The 12,915-nt window shown below is 48.0% G+C and overlaps 1 protein-coding gene across 1 annotated transcript; it reads left to right on the top strand.

The window, feature by feature from the left end:
* The first annotated feature begins 385 nt into the window (after positions 1 to 385).
* Positions 386 to 11,303, top strand: VTCN1 (V-set domain containing T cell activation inhibitor 1). Its single transcript, XM_062571641.1, has 5 exons — positions 386 to 417; positions 5,057 to 5,121; positions 6,957 to 7,304; positions 10,106 to 10,384; positions 11,158 to 11,303. Exons 1-5 carry the CDS (start codon positions 386 to 388, stop codon positions 11,301 to 11,303), a joined length of 870 nt encoding a protein of 289 aa, XP_062427625.1.
* Positions 11,304 to 12,915: the final 1,612 nt, after the last annotated feature.

Consider the following 12,915-nt stretch of genomic DNA (forward strand, 5'->3'; position numbering starts at 1 on the left):
GTTACATGGGCCGCTGCTGCTCTCCGGCCCCAGGATGAGCCAGCTATCAAACTGTCAGCTGCGACTACTTTTTTTTTTTTTTTTTTTTTTTTTTTTAAGATCAGGCATGTTTCTTTAATGGATGGTGTAGGAGGTTTCTGCTGTTCCCTCAATGACTAGCCAGGCCTCTCTACTTTTGACTAGCCTGGTGGGGGAAGCTTAGATATTCACTGCTTCCTCATTCCTGAGAGTTCAGCGCTTGGACTTACCACTCCTTGGCTGAGTTCAGTTATTTAAGCAGGACAACTTGGGAGAATGTATCGCGTAAAGCAAAGGGGCTGTGCTGCACACGGTGTGGGACCTTCACGCACCTGGTGTTTGGCTGGCCTTCATAGGTGCTGTGACCATGGCATCCCAAGGCCAGGTCGTTTTCTGGAGGTATGGTATTATCTGCATTTACTTTGGAAGGGAGGGAACTGCTTTTTTCTTTTTCCAGGACCCTAGGCTGTATCTCTCTGCTGCAAAGAGTTTTCAGGAAAGCAATTCTTTGCAATTTGACCCTATACTGCACTCAGCCAGGCTGCTTATATACCAGTATGGCTTTTTTATTTAATCAATAAGGCCACATAGCTGTCAGAAACCCATGTGCTGTTCATGGACTGCAGCCAGAGTGGAGATGTGTGTACTGGAAACTGTGTGGCTGGGTTAGGCCATCTCAGGTCCGAATGTTGTTGAAGGCCATGGTGTCAATGGCATGCGAAAGGCTCGTTGTTCCTGCTGTGAGACCTTAGGCGGTTGCTTAAGCCTCCATCACGTCCGGGTGTTGTGGGCAGAAAAGCAGAAGCCGTCCCGTAGAAAGTTTGCTTTCTCTGAGGTTTGTGAGTAAGAGCTGGGAAGATGGGGGAGCTGTTTTGTAGCTCTCACTTTGAGCACCTGGGAGAAGACACCAGAATCATCTGTATTTCCTGATCTGCCGGAGCTGAAAATGACTCCCCGCAAAGAGCTAAATTAATTGGCAAACTTCCTTCGGCATCCGATGGTCGTGGGCCAGCCTTGCCGCGAAGCCTGGCCGGTTGGGCAGAGCCGGCTGATGAGCTGCTTCGCCGCCTCCCGGGTGGGGGCTCTTCCCAGCTAGACCCGGGCAAAGGCACCGGGGAGGCACGGGAGAAGCCTGCCCTTGCATTTACCCTGCTGGAAAGAGTTCAGTTGTCCAGGGGCTCGGTCGAGCCCGAGCCGAGGAGCAGCTAGGGGCGGCCCGGGCGTGCAGGGGAGAGATTTCCGAGGCGCAAGCCGTGCTCCAGCTCTCCTCGCCGAAGGTGCTGAGGAAGCGCTGAGGTCGTACAGGAGAGCGCTGGAAACAGCGGGCTTCTGTACGGCCGCTGCCTCTCCCGGCTCATCCAGAAACGGCCTGGAGAGAGATGTGAGTTTCCAGAGTACTTCGCAGGAGCAGCGGGAGGTTCCTGTTATTTCAGGGAAAAGCACTCTCAACCCCCCCCCCAAAATGAAACCCCCCTCAACAAATAAAACTGAAACCCTGAGAAAAGTCAAATTCTGCAGTCCTTAACTGCTTATCGGAACCAAAACCCCTTCCTTTTTCCTTACCCCTGCCGCACTCTCCCTTTATCACAGTGAGCTCTTATATGGGGAGGAAGGCAGAGGACCAGGGGACTTTTTAAAGCTCTCAACCCTGCAGGTCTTTTGCTCCTCCAGAGTCTATTTTGGAGGGAAAACTTACCCTGCGGAGCTAGGGCTAGGGAGGACTGAGCCCTGCTGCTGGCTACAGAGGGGCTCGCCGTCCCTCGCAGAGCTCAGCTCGCGAACCCCCGTGGGAGCGGATGCAGCTCAGTCCACGGGTGGCCTCGGGGCTCTTCGGCGGAAGCGACTGCGTAACGAGAGCGCCGGACGTCCCCCGTTCGGCTAAGCGGGAGCGCTCCCGTGGAGCAGACGACGTGCAGAGCGTCCTCGGGTGCCTGCACGCTACCGAAGCACCGTCGTGCAGAGCCGGACACGTCTTCACGTCCGGGTCAGGTGTTTTCTACGCCTCTGAAACGCTAAAAGCACAAGGGATGCGGATGATGAAACGATGAAAATTACTTTCCACTCGAACTGTTAGGCTGAGTTCTTGCAAAACAGAGCTAATGGCAGGATAAGGCTGGGTTACCAGCTTCCTCTTAGTCACCCGGCGCTCTGGATCAAAACATGAAGGCTTCTGTGCAAACATTTTTAAGAGATCCGTGATTTTCAGGCTCTCGGCATCCACATAGGAAACTCGAAAGGGCATGGTTTCACCTCGCCCCCAGAAAAGGATGTTGAGGTGGGCACTGGGACTCTGTGGTACCCAAAATCACCACTTCCTTCTGAAAAACGTCCTCTGCAATTAACAAGCAGCTTTTTCTGCCGGCACTATTTTCCCCTCAAGTAAGAAATGGGAAGAATCTCTCCGGACGCAACGTTAGCATTAATGAAATACAGCATGCTAGAGAGAAAGGAGACGGCAGAGGGGGACAAAAGCAACAGTGATGATTAACAGTATTTGTGAGCCAGAGACAGTTTTGATGGGCATAGCTATAGGGCAGAAGTGGTGTCTGGGCCGGAGAGTCCTTTCAAGGACAAGATGTGGTGGCATCTGCAGAAACTGGCTCAGAGCCCTTGCAGGAGGGAGGCCCAGTGGCCCTTCCTCTGCCGTTCTCTCTGCTGCGCCCCCTCATGCCGAGAAGCTGCCGGCGTTTACCTGTGAAGCCCACCCATAACCTGCTTGGAGCCATGTGTGTAGAGGTGTCTGTGCAATGAGTGCTGCGCTGGGATGGGTTCAGTGATTTTTCTTCTTTCTTTTTCTGCCAGAGAGAGGGGAGTAGGACATGGATTAGCCAAATGCTTGGGTCAGGTGCATAGATTTAACTGGGGCTCTTCCCTGAGCGGATTTGAGGTGGAGTCCTGAATCTCAGCAGTTTCCCCCATCATCATTCAGTTCCTTGGCACCATTCATTGCATTATGGAGCAGACAGCAGTGTGCTACCAGCATGGGCCCTCTGCCTTGTTTTTTCTCCTACCTGCCTGCTTGCAGACAGAAGTATTTTCGTCTGTAGCCATTTGAGTGAGTCACAGCATCTGACACAGCGTGGTGCAGCCATTGCTTACTCAAGATGTACGTGGTTTGCATCTAGCCCTTGTGTCTTGTGTGAGAGCTGAAACAGGCCATGGCAACCTTGGCTAACATCATAACAAGTATTGGCCAGGTCTTGGATCAGCTCCATAGAAACTGGTGGAGCTACTTGAGGAGGTAGATGCTATTCAGCATGGGCAAGAGGCTCAGTATTTGCTCTGAGATGAGCAAGCAGAGGGTTGTGCCATGGTGAGCCTGGCTGAGAGCCCAGGTGACTCAAGGCTGTGCCCTGTGGGACATGCCAAATCACCAGCTGGAATTGTCACACTGTATGACCCAACTGAGCCTACAAATAAACGCAGTTTCCTTACTGCAGGTCCCCAGAGAAAGTAGCTACCAGTCCATATCTGTGTGGTGTCCATACTCAACACCCACCGCTTTCCTCCTGGATAGGATTAACTGTGATGGCAGCTATGGGACACTGGGATGTGTCATTGGGAGCATCAGGGCTGGAAGTCCTGTCACCCTTAATTATAAATGAAACCTGATGAAAACATGGAGCAAGTCAAATGTGTGAAGCATTTCAGCTCTGAGTTTCTAGGCTGCCAGCTGGCTTGATACAGACTTGAAATTATAACAAACTCATGATGAAATATATACTTCTGATCTGTTCTCCTAAGCGTGTCGGCATGTGCAGGCAGAGCTCCCTCAGCCAACTTTTCACAGGCTTTCAGGGTGAGGTCAGAGAAGATGAGAGGCAGCGGGAGGGCAAGCAAAACTTCTGCAGATCTCCCTAGCACTGCTTATCAGTCCTGTGATTGTGGCATCTCCGGTGATGCAGCCAAGATTGGGTAAGAAGCTGCTACAAGTGCACATTAACTGGGGTTTCGGTGTGGTTCCACTGACATCAAAGAGCCTTTACGCAGGCCTTTGCCACAACCCATCACCACATGTAAAAATGCATCGAGGAGTATGATTCCTATGAGGAACAGCTGTGAGAGCTGGGCCTGTTTAGCCTGGGGAAGAGAGGACTGAGGGGGGATCTTATCAATGTGTATAAGTATCTGAAGGGAGGGTGTCAAGGGGATGGGGCCAGACTCTTCTGTGGTGCCATTTGACAGGACAAGAGGCAACGGGCAAAAACTGAAGCACAGGAAATTCCATCTGAACGTGAGGAGGAATTTCTTTACTGTGAGGGTGACGGAGCACTGGACCAGGTTGCCCAGAGAGCTTGTGGAGTCTCCTTCTCTAGAGATACTCAAAACCTGCCTGGATGCGATCCTATCTAACATGCTCTAGGTGACCCTGTTTGAGCAGGAGGCTTGGATCTCCAGAGGTCCCTTCCAACCTTACCGATTCTGTGATTCTGCGATTATGCGTGATGGCTCCGCTGAGGTTGGCGGGAGTCTGTACTTGGCCAGGATGGGCTAAGCCAGGGCTCATACATCCCCCCAAGATTCCTCCAGTGATCTTCCAGCCTCTTCTGCCAAAGGCTGCTCCATCTCTGTTACACTTGGCAGGTGGTTTCTCCTCCTCAGACTCTGGTTCAGAAGTAATTTTTCCATCCATGTGTGAGGAGACCCAGATCCTGCCAGTCCACACAAAGCTAGCCCTATTATTTCCCACACCCAGCTGCACACTCCCTGCCTCTTATGGGTTATCCCCCCTGGGTGCAGGTGCTTTGCTCACCTCTGTGGGGAGTTGGTCCCTCACAAGCCAGGGCAGAAGGGATGGGCTGCATTTATGCACTGGGAAAGGCAAGTAGGAGTACTCCCAGCTGGGACCAGCCAGCTCTTCCCAAAGAGAAAACTGGGATCTCATCTCCTCCCACTTCCCTGTCTCTAGCTCTGGTGAGGCGCATTCCCCGGCTGTCACAGCTATGGTCCTGCTCCTCACTCCTTCACCTTGCTCCGCACTGCAACTCTGCTGCCTGGGCTGCACAATAACCTTGTCCTTTCTTTTCTCCCCAAACAGCATGACTACTGTCATTATAGTCCTGGCGGCGGTGATTGCCCTGATCATTGGTTTTGGTGTCTCAGGTACGTGACCGTTTAGATTTCTTGCTGGTACCAGGGCATGACAAAATTCGACCTGCTGCTACCCCCATCTGTAGACTCCATTCCTCCGTGGGGGCATTGGCTGAGGTGGGATCCTGTGTGGCGATGCAGCCTATGAGCCTTTAATTAAGGCTGGCTTCACAAAGCTTATGTGCAAAATGGCTGATTTAGGACGGCGCAGACGACTTAAATTCTGGCATTTCTTAGCAAAGCATCACTCTTCAACATTAAACCACGGTTGGCTCTCCTATAGCCTCCTAACATATGGAAAAGTTTTTTTTAAAAAAAAAAAAAAAAAAAAAGGAAAAAAAAAAAAAAAAGAAAACCCACCATCTGTGCATCACTTCAGCAGCCACCTGCAAGGCATCATCAGCTACCCTTGAACCCAGGATTTCCAGCCCACCACGCAAACTCAGGGCGCTGCTGGAGCTCGTAGCATGATGGCACTGCCTGGCGCATCGGCTGTGCGAAAAATGCGCCTGGGGAGCAAATTCTGGGAAACAGCAGGTACCTGGTCAGCAGATGGGGATTCACGTTCGTATATAACCATCATCCTTACAGATCTGCATGCATTCTCAAAAGTTAGCCAATTTTGCCTTTCACCACAGAAGAAGAATATGAGCTCTTGTATGTTTTAAATACTGCAGAGATTTATACACCACGCATGTGCTCAGGGCTGGTTTGAAGAACAGCATTTGGCGCTCAGAGTGGAGCATCAAGAAATCTGTGTTGGCTCTTAATTTCTACAAAAACTCTGCAGAGGGCTGGCCCCAGGCTGTACCAGGGCTTAGGTGCAAGCGAGCCCCAGCTGCTGGAGGGCAGCTCCATCATGCTCCTGCAACTTGTGCTTTCACAGTAGAATTTAAGGCTTTTTTTTTTTTTTTTTTTTTTCCCCAGTTATCTAACTAACTAACAGAGTGCTGCCTGGTAGTAACCGAACCATCCAGCTCCATCTGTTGCGCTACAGAAGGGATTTGTAAGTAAGTGTACAACAGCCTGTGTCGCTGGAGCGCTGTTAGCTGGGCTTGGAGCTCTAAACCTAAACATAACATAAAATCCTAAACATACAATGGTCCTTGTCCATGACAGAAGGAAAAAATAGTATTTATTGCTAACTCAGGCAACATCTGCCAGGATGGGGCACATTTCCCTGGTCACAGAAGATGACAAAAAGTTATTGCTTGATCTTGGACAAAATGCAACCCTGAGCATGCTAGAAAGAACTTCCAAGGAAGGGCATGAGAAAGAGCATCTGCATCAGGAAAGGAGCTACTTCTCAGGCTTACTGGTCAGGATTCAGCCTGGGGAGATGTCTGCACCCCCAAAGAAGGGAAACGCTGATTTTTATTAAACAAAAGCAAACAAGTTTGCTTCCAGCAACAGTGAAAGAGCAACATTTTTTTTTCTCTGCCTACAACTCAAGTAAAAAGGGTCACAACTAAAAAAAAGACATTCCCTCCCCCACCAAATACACTCTTTTGGAAGATGTAATAAGAAAAATCCCTTATATATAAGCAAGCAAGTTAAGACCATGCTAGTGCTTTTCAATTTGTTCCTACAAATACGAGAAACCGCTCTTTTCGAAGCAGCCTGTCCGCTAAAGACGTGCTCCTGTGCTTTACTTCTGGAAATGAGCCGCAGGAGGTGACCTCCGCCAGCTGCACCAGTAGCTGCTGCTGGCACACTCACGCTTTGGCCGAGCCCCATCTGCCTCTGGGCTCGCGAGGCACAATTTAGCAAGAACTCATTTCCTTCCTCAGGTTGCTCCGGCCTCTCGCCACACTTGCGTTTTCTAACGGGGCGCTTTCTCGTTGCAGGGAAGCGCTCTATCAGTGTCACCACATTGCCATCCCCTGGGAACATCGGCCAGAACAGCATCTTGGGCTGCACCTTTGAGCCCGACGTTGAGCGCGGCAGCACGGCGATTCGGTGGGCAAAGGCCGGCCTGGCGGGGCTGGTGCATGAATTCAGAGGCGGGGAGGACCACCTACGGGAGCAGGATGCTTCGTTCCAGGGCCGTACGGCGGTGTTCGCGGACCAGGTGGCTGGCGGAAACGCGTCCCTGCTGCTGCGCAGCGTGCGGCTCGCTGATGCCGGCGCCTACAGCTGTGCCGTCACCACAGCCCGGGGCAGTGGCGCAGCCGTGCTGCAGTACAGGACCGGAGGTGAGCAAATGCTGCCGAAAGAGCAGGAAAAAAAAAAATAAAAATAAAGTCCTACCGTCAAAGTGTTTCAGTGACACCAGACTTGGACAAGGAATTTGATACACACGTTTATAGCCAGGAGGGAGCACCCACAGTATCAACGACCAGTAGAAATGAAAACTGCTTGCGTATTCTTCGAACGTTAATTCGGTGGAATCCAGAGTTGGGTTGTATGAAATCACTGTATCAGTCGCTTCCTTGCTTTTCACATAATCTGAAAAAAAAACAACACTGCTTTTTTCCCCTCCCACTTTAAAATCATTAAGGATGGGAAATGCTGCATGGGCCTACTGAAGTTTTTGCTCATGCGTAGGTAAACTATCTGAATGTGTAGAGTGGGAAGTACGTGTATGTGGAATATGTGTAGGAGTGGATTATTTTTCGCTTTTCCAGAGGTGTTTATGGATTTACCCTCTCTTTCCACATCCTTGTCCCAGAAAAGGGGATTTTTATTTTAATGTTCTTCTCAGAAATGTACTTTTATCTTCTGTTTTCCATATATAATCCGCTAGTTACTCAACTGACTAAAACTAACTGACTATTTGTAGAATGGGAATATCTCATACTCATAAAGTACTCATAAAGACCAAGTTTTATACTTGCTAAAGATCCAGATTTTACAGTTGTTAAAACGAGAGCTGCTTCTCACTTAAATTAAGATATATCTCCAGCCAGGGGAACTGCTTCATAGCAAAAAAATTATATCCAATTTAATGCCTTTTTCTGTCTTAATAATTTGTTTTAAATATGAAACTCAGAGCAGCCAACCGCTCATATCACAGCTATATAAAGTATTACGTATTTTTGAGATTTAACTGTCACCATGTTATGAAAAAAACATGCTTGGGTCTATGACCAACCTTACAACATGTGCACTTACAGCTCAATTTTCACTTGAGGGTGTTTAATTCTTTTGGAAATTCTGGCTGTGGCCACAACTAGCAGAAAGCACTAGACTTCCACTGAACTCAGCAGTGTTTAATCTGTTTTTGCCATCTCTGCTACTTTCTGATGAAACTGTAGTGGGTTATATTGACTATGCTTGGTGTAGACAATATGAGTCCACACAGGCAGGTGGTCTTACCTAGCGTTTTTCTGGCTGGCTTTTGCATTTGTGTGGATATGAAATGTTTCCAGGTTACCTGGGCATCCCTGAGGTCACAGCACATCTCTTGATGGGGCCTGGCAGAAGGGGGGGAGGGGGGCTATGCTTTTCTGGAGGAACTTTCTAACATAACCAAAAGAATTGTTTAGAGAAGGAAAAAAACTTTCCTGGCTCTCAAACCTTCAACAAGTCAGTCCTCCAGAAGAGGAGGCCAGTTCTTCAGGCCAGTCATAGGCAGGACGGTAGTGATCAGCAGAGCTCTTGAATGAGACAGGCTGGTTTTCTGCAAGACCAGGTTGCCTTGGCCCAGCAGAACCAAAGCCCCAGGACTTGGGCATCAGCTTCTGCGCAGAAATTTGTGGTGGATGACTTGGAGCACCTGGCTGCCTCTGAATGCATTTAACTTACATGGGAGCCTGTCTTGGGACATACAGGCAACACCAGAATTGATGTCTAAGAACATTTGGGTAGCACTGCTTTACACAGCATTCCATTTCTTATGGAAAGCATATTTTTCACTCTGCCATGTGAAGAACCTGCACAAACAGTGAAAAAATGGCTTTGTATCACAGCTCCCATAATTTTGCAATTGAAAGAATCTAAGACTTGCTTGTAACTACAGTAGGTGTGCAAGCTGCATGCTTTGGCTTGCTTAGGTGAGCTTAAGTTCCCTGGGGACTCAGTTTCCCGTCCCACTTCGAAAACCTGTGAATCTGCCTCCTTTTGTTTTGGTTAGTTCTATCCATAATGTAATTCAAACACTAGGGCTACCATAGGTAACACAAGAAATGCAGTATTGACATTTCTTTCTATTAAAATCGGTGAAATCTGCCCTCCTTAAAGCTGTTGTTTCTCTTCAAGCATACAGTGAATAGGGAAAGGCGTATGTTCTAGAAGACCAGAGCTAAAAGAGACAGAAAGTTTTATCTGAGATGATTTTGGTTTTAAACACAGCTGTGTTTGCAGTAGGCTTCAAACGCTTTGTTTCACCGAGGAATGTTGGTGAAGGTCCTGTAGCTCGGGGCTGTTGTGTGCGGTGGGCTGCCCTCGGCCCCTGCAGATTCAGGTGGAGCTGCCTTTGTTGCAGCAGCTTTAATGTAAGCGTTAGGCCACCAAGCTGTAGCTGTCTGTCGGCGGTGAGTCACTTCCCCTGTCCTACCGCAGGTGCCTCCTTTGAGCCTCCAGGCTTTGGCAGAGGTGAGCTGAGTCCTACCCGCTGTGAGTGCTGATGGGGGGTGTTGTCTGTCTGTCCTACAGATGCTGGCACTCATAGGCCTGCAAGGTCCTGAGCCCTGCCTGCCCTGGGCGCTTGGGTGACCAAGATCTCATACAAAAAGCTTGACTTATTGGCCTGAGACCAAGCTCATAATTGCTAAGCAGCATTACTCAGAGGCTAAAGCTGTGCCACTACCTCAGCAGAACTTAGCAAGCTGTATGCTGTTGTCATCAGTATTTGATATTCAAACCACTGTAGCCCAACCTGTATGGACCTCTGTCTGCTATCTGAGCTTCTGATTTCAGTTGGGCTAAACGTAGTGCTGAGATACCGAGCATAAGTACTCTGGAAGTATTTGAGACATGGTGGCAGGTAGTTTGCAAACTGCAATAAGGCAAACTGCCTTATTTCTGACCCTCTCCCCATTTCTCTCCTGCAAAGCCTTCAGCATGCCTGAGGTCCATGTGGAGAAAAGCAGCAGTGGGGACACTCTGCAGTGTGAAGCACCACGCTGGTTCCCTCGCCCCACAGTGCACTGGACCGCCGACGGCAACGCAGGAAACAACCTGCCCCAGGTTGCTAACACCAGCTATGAGCTGAACTCTGAAAACATCACCTTGAAGGTGGTCTCTTTTTTACACAACATTATGGCTAACACCACCTACACCTGCGTGATTGAAAACAACATTGCCAAGGCTACAGGTGACATCAAAGTGACAGGTAGGGTCTAATACCACCCAGAGACCACATACATGGGGGAGAAGGTGGGTTAAACAATGTCTTCCCTGTGTTGGTGAGTAGTTTCAGTCAAGGAAGGGAAGGCAGAGGGACACTGCTTGTTTTCATCTTCCAGATGCAAAACAGCAAAATCTATCCCTCTTCTGAATAAGATGATCCTCAAAGTTATTGGAATGAGTCTGCTGATTATATGAAATCTGTGGCCAGTCCAGGTCTGTTCTTCTCTGGAACTGAGGAAATGATCTGTGTTTGGTCCTGCTATCTCAGACATTTTTCATGGTCACAATTGTTCCATGGGCATGCGGACAGAACTGTTTGAGGACTGGAAAGAAGGAGGGACACACTTCAAAAGAACATGCTCATTTATATGTTAAGAAGCAGAACACACCCCCCTCAACCTCCCCCCCCCCCCAAAAAAAAAGGCTTTTGGCACATTCTTTAGCCAGTTCAGCTCAGATCAATTTTCTTAACAAACCAGCAGGCCTTCAGCTTGGTTTAGCCTAGTTACTAGTGATAGTTTCTCTGACTCCAGCCTATCCCTTTTATTTAAAAAGCCTTATTCATAGGAAAGCAAACTTTCAAAAAAGCCTGTTCTTCATAAAAAGGGTCATAGCTCATCCTTAATGAGTGCTTTACAGCAGTGGGTCTCCAGCATAACAGGAAGGGCCTATTTTTTTTATCAATACTCAAAAAAATGGGGAGGAATAAATGTACACACTCATCTTTCATGCTAGCTTTATTTTCCTTCCTGGAAGTCTTTCACTGTTCTTCCATTGCAGATTTCAACATTACAAGGGGGACCAACTTGCAGCTGGTGAACCTGAACATAGACTCAAAGTCCTCCTCCCTTCCAGCCTGTCACTGGATGCTTCTACTCCCTCTGTATCTGCTGTCTATATAAAGCCTTTGTAAAGCAGTTAGAAACCCTGCTGGACCTGGACATAGACTAGAAAGAAAAGGCAGAGGGGGGAACTGGTTATAAGCACCTGTGGATTCTCTTGCTGAGTTTTGTTACAGCAGCAGGCTTATCTCAAGCCTGCCAGACTGGGAGGACATGCCTTTCCCTGGCCCCTATCTTTTCCTAAACCCCAGCTTGAGGTTGGACCACTGGTTTGTCCCAACTGCAAGCTCCTTGCTGGCTTTTTCCACCACCTTCCGTAACTTTAGTCTTTTCTTATACTCTCTGCTTCTATCTCTTAGTCTTCTCCTCGTTCTCTTTTCCTTCTCTGTTCAAACTTCTCTCTCATCCTACCTAAAACCTTTTTGCTTCTCACGGAGGGTTGGGCACCCTCTGAGTCCTGGTAATGCAATGTGCACTCTTCCCTCTCCTCCACAAGGCCGGCTGTGGTATGAGCCTTGATTGCATGCACTTTATGTGAACACCTTTATTGCTTAGCGCACTGCCTTCAGTAAATGCCACTAAAAGCGGGGTATCTGCATCACACCAGGCTGAGCAGCCCCAGCCAGACACGGAAAAAGGGCTGCTGGGGACAGTCACAAAGGAGAGGACAACTGCTTTCAGTCTTCATCAGCCTTGGCCTAGCAGGCGTTTATGCTCCTTCAAGTGGTGGGCTCTAGAGGTAAACTGGTGATGGAGTGGAGAGCTGTAGAAAATCAACTAAAAGGAAAATCTCTGTTTTTCCATACAGAATAGTTACTACAGCTACCTTGACTACAGGCCACAGTTCCTGCTTTTTGGGCTGAGAACTTTTAAAGACCATCTCCCAGTTCCTGGAGCATGCAGTGGCACAAACATGAGGCTGCTATTGATTTCACTTTTGTATTATTTCTTACCCATGTCTACAAAAGGACACGTTGTTTGGCCTCAAAAAGAAATCGAGGAACGTGATAATGGTAGCTGCATATATCTAGGAAAAAAACCTCCAACTCTAATCACTGAAACAAAACGAGTTACCTTATATGAAATAACCCAGTGACCAAAACTCTGATCATGGGCAGAATCTCACAGACAAAAAGGAAAAGGGTTTCCTCCAATAGGTCTAAGAATTGATCTGTCAAACTCAGAATACTAAAGACAACCAAATCTTAAAACCTCCAAATAAATTTGATTCATCTGTCTCCTGACTTGTTGTTCACTGAATATACTAAGTAAACCCTTAAATAGGAGAACTAATTAATCTATTTGGTCTTCTCAAAAGACTATAATCAAATTCCCCTGCTCAAAAACATTTTGTAAACAGCAGAACACTGATGGATTAGAAACTAGCTAACAAACCAGAAGCAAGTATTAGGTCTTCATTCTGACAAGGGTAAGCAGAGAGCCTAAATTCCTGTATTAGGATGGAAGATTACGTTTGTAATGTGAAATAGAAGAGGAATAGGTGAGCAGTTAAAAGTGGCAGCAGAACAATGGCCAAGAATTGAGGAGGAAAACAGGGAGACTAGTAGGATGCTACTAGAAAGTTCAAGTTCAGAAATAAATACAATTTTTAAACATAGTTGAACTACAGAGATAAATTTGCTTTTTTGTTTTTAAAGAAGTCTCTGTTAAC

The sequence above is a fragment of the Rhea pennata genome, chromosome 1 (assembly GCF_028389875.1).
Source record: "Rhea pennata isolate bPtePen1 chromosome 1, bPtePen1.pri, whole genome shotgun sequence".
Classification (NCBI taxonomy): Eukaryota; Metazoa; Chordata; class Aves; order Rheiformes; family Rheidae; genus Rhea; species Rhea pennata.